This window comes from Boleophthalmus pectinirostris, unplaced genomic scaffold (assembly GCF_026225935.1).
Source record: "Boleophthalmus pectinirostris isolate CB_2022bp ecotype Guang Dong unplaced genomic scaffold, ASM2622593v1 HiC_scaffold_6, whole genome shotgun sequence".
Classification (NCBI taxonomy): domain Eukaryota; kingdom Metazoa; phylum Chordata; class Actinopteri; order Gobiiformes; family Gobiidae; genus Boleophthalmus; species Boleophthalmus pectinirostris.
In genome coordinates this window covers 38,106,740-38,120,712 of record NW_026571447.1, presented here as the reverse complement: position 1 = coordinate 38,120,712, position 13,973 = coordinate 38,106,740, and the positions used below count along the sequence as shown (strand labels likewise).

The window sequence follows — 13,973 nt, the reverse complement described above, 5'->3', positions numbered from 1 at the left end:
CATTTATATAAGTATACAATATCATTTATTCTTTACAAGAAACATCTGAAAATAATTTATAGATTAACTTTTCTAAAAATTAAAACGAAAGAAAAACTATCACACACCTTTGCCCTGATACGAAAAAATAAACAAAACACAAAGCAAAAACTGAAAAAAAAACAACAACAACCAAAGCAAAAGATTTGACAAAAACAAGTCACACCAATTCAAAATTTCTACTGAAAATTTCAAATCTATTTTTACCGCCGCCCTTTTATTTTCTTAGGTTGCCTTTCCACGGATCAGACCCGTCACTGGGTCTCGTGGTGTCGCCCGCTCGTCTCCATGGACACAGAAGTTTATTCCCATACCGTGGAACATTTCAGGCAACAGCATCGCCGCAGAGACGAGCAGGCAGCAGACCGTACGTGAGAAAAGTTACGTAGTGCACTTTAATTTTGACTCGAGAACAGTGTAATGTTCGACTGCGTTTACTCTTATTTAAAAAACAAATTTCAAATCGATTTTTAAGATATTTTTATTAATATCAATCAATAAACAGCTGATCATTTCTGTCCAAGTTATTGTGATTCTGGTAAACGACACAATAAACGCTGCACATTTTTACAAAAGCTTTTTTCGTTAGTTTAATTGTCATTCTTATTAGAGATAGACCGATATACCCCGTTGGTAGATATTTACGTTTTTTTTCTCCATGTCTCGATTATCGGCCTAAGAACGGATTTTGTTTTGGCCGATCTGCTACAAACAAAGCTTTATTTATTTAACACTTTAGTGCAAAAAGATAACTGCACAGAACATGAAAACACAGCGCTCTTAAACGTTTACAGTAAAGAAAGGTTTGTAATAAACGTAAACGACAAAAAAAAAAAAAAAAAAAAAATCGAAACCCAAAAATATCGGCAGATCTTATCGTCCGCCGGTTTCTCTGGATTATAAACAATCAGTATCGGCATCAGTCACAAAAAACAAACAAAAAAAAAGCTTACCTGACCAGCCCGAACCACTCGCTTTGACAAAACTTCGCAAAAACGAGCAGGTCTTGAACCAAAACCCGTCTCCCTGATTTGATTGGCAGGCGGATGAACCAATCAGAGAGGCGCATGGTCCGTTCGCGTTACATGTGAAAGGAAAACAACAACAAAAAACGAAAAGCTGCGCAGGTTTCGGCAAAAATCAACAATCGAAGCTCAAACGGTAAAAAAAAAAGTTGCAACGGACGTGTTTAACGCTCTACGGTTTGATTCCAGAAACGGAAACTGGCTGGTCAGGCAAGAAAAAAACCATATCGGTCGATCTCTAATTTTTATTTTTATATATAATAGTGATTTTAGTTTTGATTTAGTTTTGAAATTGTTTATTCTTTATCCACAAAAGTATTTAATTTTGTTAAGTCATTATTTAAATACCAAAAGATCACACTTCGTCATGCATTTGGTAAAACATTAGACTGGACTAAGATTGAAAATGTGGTTTTCCTTGAGCTATAGATTGTCCTAAAGATTATCTGGACACATTCATTCGTTCCCTGCAGCAGTGTGGCGCCCCCGTGTGGACATTAGAGAAACTTGCATTTGCTTTGTGCAGTTAGGAGCCTGGGTTTGGAGTCATCTCGTCTCGGGTTTAAAACGTCCAGACGAAGCCGAAGGTGCAAAAAGAAAAAGAAACTAGAGCAATAAATACAGCCCCCTCCAAAGTCGGGTTTAGTTCTGGTTTAGTCCTGGTTTAGACCTCGTTCAAACCGGGTTCCGTCCTGGTTTGGAAAAAGCTGAGATCTTTTTTTGACCTGGTTTAGTCCTTGATTGAGAACGGATTCAGTCCTGGGTTGGAACTGGTTTCATCCTTGCTCAGACCTTTTGGAAATGGGTTAGTCCTAGTTTAGTTCATCCCAGGTTCCATCCTGGTTTAGAACTGGTCTGGTCCTTAATGAGATCTGGTTTAGACCTGAATTAGTCCTGGGTTCAGACCAGGTTCTGTACTGGTTAGGTGCTGATTTAGTCCATGCTGCGATCCTTTAATCCTAGTTTAGATCTGCTTTGGAACTGGATTAGTCCTGATTTAGGCCTACTTCAGAGTGGGTTCTGTCCTCGTTTAGGCCTGGTTTAGTCCTGGTTCAGACCCGGTTCATTCCTTGTGGAGATCTTCAGTTCTAGTTTGATTAAATCCTGCTAAGTTAAATCTTTGTCTACACCATTTTTTTTTCAGAGAACTCATGTTTCTCTCAAATTATAGTTCTGAATAAAAAAGGTTTTAACTTCTTACAGCAGCCATTTTCTGTGCCATTTGTGTTATCCTTACATTTAGATAGAGCTTTTAACCCTACACTTGCAAACCTTGTGGGCTTTGCTTCAGATGTGGGCACTGAAAAGGCGTTTTATCATCGCGAGATACGACCAGTGCCTTGGCAGGGGTCACGGGGTCACTATTTGCCTCTTGGACGATTCGAAGAGGTAGATTCACATTCAAGAAATGGTGCGACGTTTACACTGAAAAACATATCGCGTAGCAAGTCAAAAAATCTACACCTTCTGAAGATTTCTTTTTGTTTTTTTGTTTTTCTTTTTTTACAACAAATACATGTTGGTGTTTTAATTTTCTGGCTCATCTCTTGCTCCTAAAAGTCCTTCACTTTGAAATTGTCTGCGTTGTGGCATTGTACAAGTGAATTTGGAGAGACGCTGCCAAAGAAGAGCGCTGCAACCCGGACTGTATGGACTTGGTGTCAGTTGGAGCCTTGGGTTAAAGTTGAAATCCCTCTCTAGGGCCCTCTTGTTGCTGGAAAAGGAACTGCGCCTGGTTTTGGTCGACCTGTGGGACCAGACTGGAGTCCTCTTCCTCGACGCCAAAGTATCGCTCGATCAGGTCAAAGGCTTTCTGATAAATCTCCTGGTTTTCATGGCCCTGAAGAAACTCGATCTTGTCCAATCCTACAGAGGAAAAAAAACTAAAATAAGACTAGGACTTCTGAGTAGGAGACAATTAAAAAGCAATACAAAATAAGTCCTGTTTTAGTCCTGGTTTGGAAAAGATTTTGCCCTTGAGTTCTTTTAGACTTAAATTCTGATTTATTCTAATGATTACGATTATCACAATACAAGTACGATTATTTAGTTTCATGAAATAATCACGATAAGTCCATTAATCGTTGCAGCCCTGTTGGTCTTCTAATCAATTTTAATCAATCTTTAGGCTTGACTAAACCAGAACCAGTAAACCAAGTCTTGGTTTAGACTTTGATTAGTTCCCATGCAAGTGACAGGTTAGAAGGGACAGTAGGGAAGACACAAGACGAGATACGAGATCGGGTCCACGAGAATGAGACAAGATGAGATTTTAGTATCATTTCTAAAATATAAATTTCACAATTCAGTTTTCAGTTTTGATCTCAGTTTTTTATTTAATTTCACATTTTTGTTTCCATTCTAGTTCTGCTTTTTGAAACTTAAAAAAATGTAACTCACCAACATGTGACCCTTTTTTGTCCAATCCAAATATGAACACTTGTAAAAATCTCACAAGATAATTTTTCTCTTGTGTGCATGATCTTGTACCATCCAAACAGACTACTATACTACTACACTGTGGACCTGTAATGGTACCGTCACCCAGATGAAAATAGTATACCGTGTTGCCAAATGAATATGGATCTCAACTTTGTGTCTACAGTATAGACCAATCCAGGTTCTGACATGGTCCTGGTTTGAACTGGGTTCTGGTTGAGGGCCTGTTCACACGAGAACGCTTGCGAGTAAAGACGACAAAATATTTTATCGGAAGTGCCTTTCGTTTAGACGGTGAGGGCATTTTTGGGGCTTCAAAACACAAAAATCTGAAACCACCCTCCGAAGTGGAAAAGTTGAATACGCTCTGCCGTAGTGTAGATGCAAAGCTCTGGTCAGATCTGCTCAGGTCATGTACGTGTTTAAGTCACATACATCACCACCGAGTGTCACCACTGAGCCGCCTGGCATGCATACCCAATCGAATTCCATACACTTTTGCGTCACCGTATGTACACAGACTTACTCCCAAAAACGCTCGTCTAAACGCGGAATAAAAAATGTTCAGTCCGTCATCATGTAAACGTAGCCTGAGACTGGGTCCACAGTCCTGGTCTCGACCTACCGTAGGCCTCCTCGATGAGAGCGCAGTACGGGTTGATGCCGGAGCCGTTCTTCTTGGCTTCCTTCTCTCCGAGTCTCAGGATGTTTTCTAACCCGTTCAGAGAAACCTGCACAATCTTTGAGTCCATCACCGTCAGCAGGTCACACAGGGGCTTGATCACGTTCAGAGAGACCAGATATCTGTGAGAAGAAGATGGATGGAAATTAGTGGCTGTGGTTGGACCATCACATGTTAGGATGGTGTTTTTCACCCTCTATGGTTCAAATACAGACCCTTCTGAATTTGAACAGAATACAGAAGGAACTGTCTGCTCAGGCAATGGATGATTGTCAAACATAATTCCTCTTAAGAACTTGTGAGATAACAGAATTCCATTTTCTTTTGCTTTTTGTTTATCTTATGTTTATCTTTTGGTGTCATTTGCATTCCAGACTAAGCTGAAAGACAAATATTTTCTAAGATGATAAAAATATCGGACCAGAAATTGCTCCCAAATTCGGCACTAATTTGGTCTTTACTTTTACACACAGACCCCAGGTACTGCGCACAGACCTGATTTGCGCTGCGGTTCCTCCGGACGTGGCGTTGGTGATGGCCCAGGCTGCCTCTTTCCTCGTCCTGAACTCTGCCTTCTGAAGGATCTCGATCAAAACCGGGAAGATGTTTGCGTCGATCACATTCTGGAGAGAAACAAAACACTTGGTTTAAACATGGCCTAAACTGAGGGAAGCTTCACTCAGACGGGGATATTTACATAGTTATTAACAGTCATTTATTTACGGCTAATACAATGTCAATTATACGGGCCTTTTACGTGAACCTGTCCAGTATTTGGGCCTTATATTTTTGAGCCTTATATATTTGTACCTGTATTTGAGCCTTGTTTCCGGCTGTGATATTTGACACGGTCCAACACGCCTCTTTCTTTATGGACTCTTTGGGGCTGCTGAGGAGGTGGAGGAGACAGGGCAGTGCTGAGCAGTTCAGAATCACCTTCAGGCACACAACATACACAGCGTCAGGAGTTTTATTCAATTTAAGACAACCCCACAACAGTTTCGGCTCATTTTCCTTTGCGAAACGTCTCTTGGGATTTCAAATCAAAGCACTAGTCTAGTTGGTTCTTGTGTAGTCACGTAAATACATTTGCTTTATTTATAAAGTCAAAGTTCCTCCATTTCAACACTCAAACAAGACAAAAATAAAAAGGTAAAGCCTCTTTGTTAAGCTTACTGTGGTCCCATTAGAGCTGAAGTTTTCCTAGAAATGTACTGTACATAGATCCCAAATACAGACAGCAGAGGGAGATGTACAACAATGTCTCACCCTACAAAAACAAACAGCTTTTACACCCACTTCCAGTAGTTTATTTAGGAAAAAGCCTGAGTTTTGGTTTCAGTAAAAATAAAAGAATGGGTCACCTGTGTTTGAATGTCGTCTCCCGTCACTATGTTCCCGACAGCACGAAGAGCAGGAGACACCACTTTATAATCACTGTGCCTTTAAAAACAAACATTATTCTCTTTTACTTTATTTTCACATGAAATTATTGGAGTGTGTAATTTGTAGATAAAATTTAAAACTATTGTGCAGTCAACATTTCACCACGTATCCAGTAAAAACAGATCTAAGAAATCTAGATTATGTTTTAAAGATCCTATAGTATGCAACATTTACTCACATTATAATGTTGTTACCTCCTCAAAAACAGACCTGGAGTTGTGTTTTGTATCATTCACACATATTTGATTAATCCCGGTTTATTAGTCTTTCTTCATCTCCCAAACTCTAAATGCTCTGTTCCACCTTGTGATGTCATGAAGCGGTAGTTTTCAATTTATGTTATTGGGTTCTTTTTTCAGACCAAGATTCGTTTTTCATATCTGACAGTTTCGACTGCCCACGTGATGTTGCCGTGATGTGTCACCAGTGAACCAGTGAGTGCACAGAAAACTCAAGCAATTGCTCATCCACCCAAAAGATAAAATAAAACTGGAGCATAAATGTAATGCCATATACAAAACACTCTGCATGTCCTGTAATAAAAACCCACATCAGGGAAACAGTGAGGGCGTTCAGTACACGAAAAAAAGGAACATATGCGTAATACGTTGCTGTTTTTTTTTTCCTTCCTCCATTTAACATTGCACTGCAGCTCCGTTGAGTAAACAAAAAAATAGGCAAATCAAACTTAAGACCTTTGTGAAAAAAATAAGACTTGGACAACGTAATTTAAGACTTTTTAAGGCCTTAATTTAGGAACATAAAATTTAAGACCTTTTTTAAGACTTTTAAACCCTCGCAGCTACCCTGTGTAAGTTACCTTTTCCCTTTCAGTTCAGTAAAGACTGGATGATTTCAGTGCTACAGTGACTGAATGATTCTAATGAAGAGCTGTGGAGTTTAAGAACACAGTGGAGCACTTCCTGTATTACCACATGACATCACTAGGTGGAACAGGCAGTTTTCTGTTTGAGAAAAGAACTCCGCCTAAATCTGCAAAGTTTGTGTGTTAAACATGTGTGAATGAAACAAAACACAACTCCAGGTCTGTTTGTGATGAGAAAACAAATCAGAAAACAGCATAATGGGCCCTTTAACCAAAAATTGCTAAGACGCTGCATATTATAATCTGTAAAATGTTGTTATACATTTCTTTAAACCACAATCTGATATCACTTGCATGTATCCAAGTGTGAATTAAAACCCATGCTGAGTTTTCTATTTTGTGATTTTCTGTGGTCCAATTTTGACATCACATTATTAAAACTGTTTACTTTTGTCTTCAGTTATATATTTGTTTACAGTTTTTAGGCGTGTATAATTCCTTGTGTCTTACATGAGTAGCTCCACTAGGCGGCGACAGACCCCAGAGTCGATAACGGTTTGAATTTTCTCATTGGGTCCATCTGAGAGATAGGACAAAGCCCAACACGCGTCTGCTAAAACATCAGGATCACTACTGAAGAGGAGACGGGACAGGATACTCAGGCACGGAGACACCTACAACACAGAAAACAAAACCTTAACATCCTGTGCTCCGTCTGACTTTTTTCTCTTCATCCTCGTTTGTTTATGTTTTACCTTGTGGAAATCTGGAGGTGGGTTCTTCCCTCTGCAGAGATTAGACAGAGCCCAGACTGCGTTTCGGGTCGTAGTCAATCGGGTCGACTTGTCCAATAGTCTAACGGGAGAAAAACGTTACAAAAATAAAGATCTCACAGTCTCATATGAATATTTCAGCATTTTATATTGTTATAAATGTTCTCAAATGTTACTCACTGCTGCAGAGAGGGCAGGATACCACAGTCCAGCACATAGTCTCTGCACTCTGCATTGTCTCCTGCGATGTTCCCCAAAGCCCACACCGCCTAAAACAAAAAAAACAACAACATTATTTAATAAAAATGAACAATATAAACAGGGATCCATTTCCTACAGTTAGAAAAGCCATCACATTCAGTATTTCTCCTACCATTACATCAGCAGAGTGGGACTATCAATCAAATTACTGTATTTTCTGCACTATTAGGCGCTCTGGATTATAAGACGCACTGTCATTAAATGGTCTATTTTCGAACTTTTTTCACAAATAAACCGCACCGGACTTTAAACGAGACACAACAGTTGGATGGGTCAGTGAGACTTTGTTTGGCGCATTCACGGTGACTCTGGGCTTTGTTCAGTTGTGGCGTGTAGGGAGGGTGCTGTCTGGGACCGCTGGATTGTCGGCGTGTTCGCAGTGACTCAGTTGTTCAGTTGTGTCTAGAAGTGGCACATTGCACTCGCTTTTTCGGTTCGTTCCTCCGTTCCGTTCAGTTCCCCATCGGCGTGAAGTGATGAGTGTGGCTGCAGGTGTTTTTTACTCCACGGTCGCTGTCTGCTCCGTGTGTGTTTGCGTGTTCTGCGGGTGGTGCGGCTTTGTAGTTTACTGAAGTCGTGCTGGGACACTCGAGTGGCTTCATGTATAGGGCGCTCTGGATTGTGGGGCGCGCAGTCGTTTTTTTTGATGGGTGCGCCCTATGGTGTGGAAAATACGGTACGCAGTGCTAACCACCTCTCGTCAAAATGTGCGTCTTTAAAGAATCCGTTCCACAGCTGCATAAGAAACTACTGTATTCGTAGAAATCCAGTCTTGATTATCCCTCATACTTTACTAATACAATCTATTCTACAAAAATGATCCGCTCTGGCTGTTGAGCTATGCTGTAGTCTGCCAGTGCCCAAGTCCTGCACTGTAACCTCAAAAAAGACAGACACAGAAACTGTCCCAACTCAAGAGTTACACTAGAGTTTGTCGATGATAATAAAATACATATTAATGCTTCGTGGCACTTTGAAAAACAGAATGCAAGCCAAAATTACTAGTGTAAATAAGTCTGTGAGCATCATTTGTTTGATACATTGCGTGCACTGTGCATGGGTTATGAAACAGTCAGAGGATAAAGAGCGTAGTTTGTTCTCTGGTGCTGATTTGGGCTTTTATTCAAATGCACACTATAAATAACTGTATTAGGTAAGAGCCTAAGAATTAATGTGTGCAAATGATAAGGCCTTTATATGAGATTTAACAATAAGCTCATTTAATAAAAATGTCCAACTTTATGACGGTGTTTACAAAAAGTGTTTTACAGCCATTTCACTGTTTAAACAATATTAAATTAATAGGAATTTAAATATAGCAGTGAAATAAATGCCAATTATGAATCTATTTATTAATACAACCTTGCTCAACCTTGTGATCACGCGCGTCCATGTACACAAGCCCCTTCTGCCTAACAGGTAAACTTAAGAGTAAACACAACCTTTGATGGACCAGTTTTGCTAGATACTGACCACTGCAGACCAAAACAATCCCACAATAACCAGAACTTAACTAGGACTTAAACCAGGACTAAAGAACCTCTGATGTGTACTCGATTCCCATCCCTTCCATTTTCATGTGGATCAAGTTTGCCTAAATTTGAAAATGAATGAAAAACATACAACATATGTATTAAAAAAAAAAAACCTTTGTTGTACACTTTTCATCATTGACACCTGTTCAAATGGACATCTAATTTCAATATTAATCTGGGAATGGGTTTGTTAAAAGTATCAAAAATCAAGTACTAATCAATACTAAAACTAATACTAATACTTGAAACCAGATACTCACTTCAGCTGGTTTCAATGCTAAAAAAGTCACATTCATAGGACAGAAAATAACTTTAGAATGAACCACCATAGACCACTGAGAGATTACACAGAGGTCACATGATAATATAAAAGAAAGTACTGTCATTCAGTGTTGAAAATCACATTCTACTGACTTAAGTAGTAAGCAAGTAAGTATCAGTGCGTCCAACCTGCTCCTGGACGTCTTCATACTCAGAGTTGAGCAGTTTGATGAAGATGGGCACAGCTCCAGTCTCAATTACAACTTTAGTGTGAAGGAAAGTCCCGGACGCAATGTTTGTCAGGGCCCAAGCTGCCTCGAACTACAGACAAAAACATCAAATGGGTCAGTTCAGTTTGATTTTGATCATTGTTTCGCTGAGGGTAGATAGAAGTCTTGACAAAAATTACTCAAACATGCAAGAATCACAATAAATACAACTTTGAAAGGGTAAATGAGAGGATAAATGAGAGATGGTTTTAAAAAAAAAGGTCCACTTGAAAATAGATCCTTTAACAACAGTGTAACCAACCTGCAGAGTACAGTTCTCAGTTCTTTGGAGGAACTCAACAAAGCGGCTCACGACTCCTGGTGTGGAGATGACCTCATCTATGGGTGGGTTTGGCTCTGGAACAAAAGATTTTCCAATCTAATCCAACTTTATTTGTATAGCACATGTTACAAACAAAACAGTTTCCAAAGTTCTTCACATAGCAATGCAACATTTTACTTTAAAAATAAAAAAATAAAATAAAAAACATCAGCAGAATTATGTTTAATAAAGACAAGTGGGTCTTAAGATGAGACTTAAAACACTCCACTGTGGGGCTGAGTGTTCCAGAGTTTGGGGCCGGCCACAGAGAAGGCCCTGCCCCTGGTTTTAAGTCTTGTTTTGGGGACCACGAGCTGGAACTGGCCCTCAGACCTCAGAGTGCGCGCGGGGGTGTAAATTTGGATGAGGTCCGAGATGTTTTGTGGGGCCAGTCCATTCAAAGCTTTAAAAACAAATAAAATAATAATAAAATCTTAAAATCAATTTTGCAACGGTGCAAGAATTGGGGTTATGTGATCACGCTTTTTGCTCCCTGTTAAAAGATGCGCAGCAAAATTCTGGACTGGTGCGTTTTAATCAGTGTCAGCCACATTAAGTAACTGATTACAAGTAAATATAAAACTAGTGTCTCTCACCTTTGGACAGCAGCTTCCTGAACTTCTGCGTGGCGAGCAGCTGCTGGTCTGGGTCATCAGAGAGGATCATCTGAATCATGTCTGGAGAGATCACGGCGTCCTGACACAAACACACAGACACATTAAAATAGAACATGTAAAAGCGGTTCATGTTTGAGAGCAGAGGCAGAGGCTCACCCCGGCCATGGGAACGGTGGTGCTGATGTCTGGATCCTGGATCGGACACTCGGACATCGACTCATCGTTCGGGAGTGCCACGTTCCTCCTTTTGAACAACTGCGGACATAAAACAGGAAAATAAACAATGACTTCCCATAGACCTACAGTTTAAAAAAGGAGTGTTCAAATAAAGATTCAAATATTCTAGAGGGACACATTTTTCAGAGAGCTTCACCAACATGGCTCTGCAAAGCTGCTAATCCAGTACTGAATCACTTTTTCCTCCTAAATTACCTGTTCCTCTCTCTTCTGTTTGCGCAGCTGCACGCCCTCCTCCTCTCTTCTCCGTCTCATCTCCTGTGGGTTCAGAGCGTTGTTCTTGTAGCTCTTCAGACGGAAGCACTCTTTACCTGGGCTCGCCATTTTCTCTGAGAGGCACAACACACTTATTAAACTAAGCTGCTGAATCACGCTTCAAAATCAAAACACAACAAAATGAGAAAGGTCGCAAACAATGTGCAAATCACAGACTGTATAAAACATGTATGTGCATAATGTAGAGCTATGGTTCTGATTATATCCATAAACTCACAGAGAAGTGTATCACAGCAGGGCTCATATCTGCCTCACTATTTAATAGATATTTCTGCCGCTGGACTTATTTTCTCCACTAAAGAGTTAAAGGTTGTATGGAGGATTTTTAAAAATATTTTTTCAAATTGTCAATGAAAGTTCAAAATAGAATTATAAAGAAGAAGCAGCCTTGTAATTATGATGACCAAAAAAAAAGAAAAATCCATCAACTGTGAATGTAGTGAGGGCAGATAAACATCAGCCAATAGATAACAAGGCTACCTCTTTATCTATTGGCTGTTAGGTTGTCAATCAAATTCCCTACGTTTCTAGCGTCGCTGACTTGCCGACGCGCTGGGATTGTGTGGTTTATGTTCGCGGTTCATGTTTAGCGGTTCTTGGCGTCTTTTTTGAACTGTAGCTCTCAGTTTGCACAAATTTTGTTTTAATGGCAGAGAAGAATTCACGACCGGAAAGTCAGTTTTTGACGTTGCTGAAAGAAGAAGAGAAGGGGAAAAGGTGCGAAGCGCAACATTTAAAAAAGGACAAAGAGTCGCTGCATTTCTCTTTCCTTGGAAAATCTTCTATACAACCTTTAACTCTGCTGGACAACATGTAAACAAAAATCGCCGTGGAATAATGTCATTGGCTGTGGCTCGGTTCAGTTGTGCAGGTGTAAGTGTAGAACATAGAACGACATGATTCTAAAGTCCTAGTGTGACTGCGCCCTAAAGCTTAACAAAGTTTATTTTGGGATATAGGTATATATATATATATATATATATATATATATATATATATATATATAATAAGTGCATTTATTTAAGTTTTTTATATATAGACATTGTAGAACATCTGGACATATTGTTTATTTTGGAAACATTTCTGTTTTTCTATGCCTTATTTCATCTTCAAAGTATATTTTATTCATTTTCTGTTTTATACATCGCAAAACTGCTCTAATTTTCATATTTGTAGCCTATATTTATTTTCAATTTGAAAGTTTTGCACAAATTATTAATAACAAAGTGTTGTTTGTTTTTTTTTAAACGAGAGAATTGCTGAATAAATACATTGTGTAACTCAAAAATAATCATTTGAATAAACGCAATTTAAATATTGACCAAAAATAATCGTGATAATGACTTTCCCCATAACCTGTATATGAAACACGCCCGTTTTAAATAATCAAAACAGTGAATATGTCAAAATGTTTCGTATAAACTAATTTTCTTCCTCTGAACAAGCAACAAAACTGTAACTGTAAATAATTTAGTCAAATATACCAAAAAAAAAAAACCCTCTCACGATATATCGAAACAGCAGCCCATGATATCAATACCGTATCAAATTAAGCAATGCGATATATTGATATTTCCATATTTTTGCACTCCCCTAATTATTATTATTATTATTCATCATGATTCACTTTACTACACAAATGAATGGACACTATTTTTATGTCCGTGGGTTGTTTTTATAATCCATTGTAGACTTCGTTTTGGAAAGATTCTCTTAGGTTTCTGATTTCTGTCTCATTTTAAACAACGGCCACGTAATTAATTGTTCGAAATGTCATCTTAGATATCATTTGGAAGCTTTTACTGACAGCAATTCTGCACGACTCCCTTCCCATTGTCTGTGGAATGCGAGAAGATAAAACAGAAACTAGTTCGCTGTACTTGCTACACTTAGCACGTGCGCTGACAGCCAAAAACAAGATTAAAATTGGGTCAAATTTAAGACTAAAATGTGCGATATTCCCTGGTGATCGTACATCGCTTATCTGGACGTTAAGTTATATTTAATTGGCAAAACCCCCACAGTTTTTAACCTAGAGGTCGGTTAGCATTGACATTAGCCCAGAAGCTAACACTGCGTTATGCCAAATATCTATCAAAATATACAAGTACAAAAGGTAATGTTGGCGTTTTTCATCCTCAGATAAACTAAAAGTGGCTGTAACAAAATAATTCGTAAAATACCTGACGTGTGATGAGCTGATTTTGAGAGAATAACCTCTTCGCTTCTCTTCGTTTCTGCGAGCAAAATGGCGACAGGCTAAAAAGTTCCAGGCGTCAACAGAAGCGAGCACTTCCGGCCAGCTGCAGCCCCCGAGGGAGCTCAGAGGGCGGCCACTACCGGACCGGAGGGGCGCGGGAACACAACCACGCTTTTTTTTTTTTTTTTTTAAATTGTTTATTTATTTTTTTGGATCATGATACGTATACCCTACAGGTCAAAAGTTTTAGAACACCACACTTTTTCCATTTTTATTTTATTTTATACTGTTTACTGTTTATTGTTGACCAAAACGTATTCTAAACTTTTGATTCATCCAGTCCAACTTCATTTGCATAGCACATTTTGTAAACAAAACAGTGTCCGAAGTGCTTCACATAGCAGTGTAAAACATTTTACTTTAAAAGAAAAAAAAATAGAATTATAGTAGAATTATGTTCCAACTACGAGGAAAGGAAACTAATAGAATCAATAAATAAAATAATAATAATAAAATCAATACATAAAAAACAGCACTAAAAAATTAAATTTATAAAAACAATAAATAAATAAATAAATATATATATATATATATATATATATATATATATATATATATATATATATATATATATATATATATATATATATATATATATATATATATATATATATATATATATAAAATAAAATAAAGACATAGAGGACCACACAACTCACGCGGTATTAAAAGCCAGAGAATAAAAGCAGGTCTTAACCCTGCATA

At 38.5% G+C, this 13,973-nt stretch overlaps 1 protein-coding gene across 1 annotated transcript; it reads right to left on the bottom strand.

Moving 5' to 3' along the window:
• Positions 1-2: 2 nt before the first annotated feature.
• kpna5 (karyopherin alpha 5 (importin alpha 6)) lies at positions 3-13,330 on the bottom strand. The gene is made up of 14 exons (XM_020933624.2): positions 13,192-13,330; positions 10,928-11,061; positions 10,652-10,750; positions 10,475-10,574; positions 9,819-9,913; positions 9,477-9,608; positions 7,411-7,499; positions 7,213-7,312; positions 6,968-7,131; positions 5,550-5,628; positions 4,996-5,121; positions 4,681-4,808; positions 4,129-4,307; positions 3-2,930 (listed from the first exon to the last, which is right to left on the bottom strand). Exons 2-14 carry the CDS (start codon positions 11,054-11,056, stop codon positions 2,743-2,745), a joined length of 1,608 nt encoding a protein of 535 aa, XP_020789283.1. The 5' UTR covers positions 11,057-11,061; positions 13,192-13,330; the 3' UTR covers positions 3-2,742.
• Between the last annotated feature and the right edge of the window lie 643 nt (positions 13,331-13,973).

Coding starts and splice junctions, on each gene's coding strand:
- kpna5 (XM_020933624.2), bottom strand. CDS start 11,056: ATGGCGAGCCCAGGTAAAGAGTGCTTCCGTCTGAAGAGCTACAAGAAC. Junction 10,575..10,651: donor CCACCGTTCCCATGGCCGGG/GTGAGCCTCTGC, acceptor TGTTTGTGTCAG/GACGCCGTGATCTCTCCAGA. Junction 7,132..7,212: donor CACCTCCAGATTTCCACAAG/GTAAAACATAAA, acceptor TCTGTGTTGTAG/GTGTCTCCGTGCCTGAGTAT.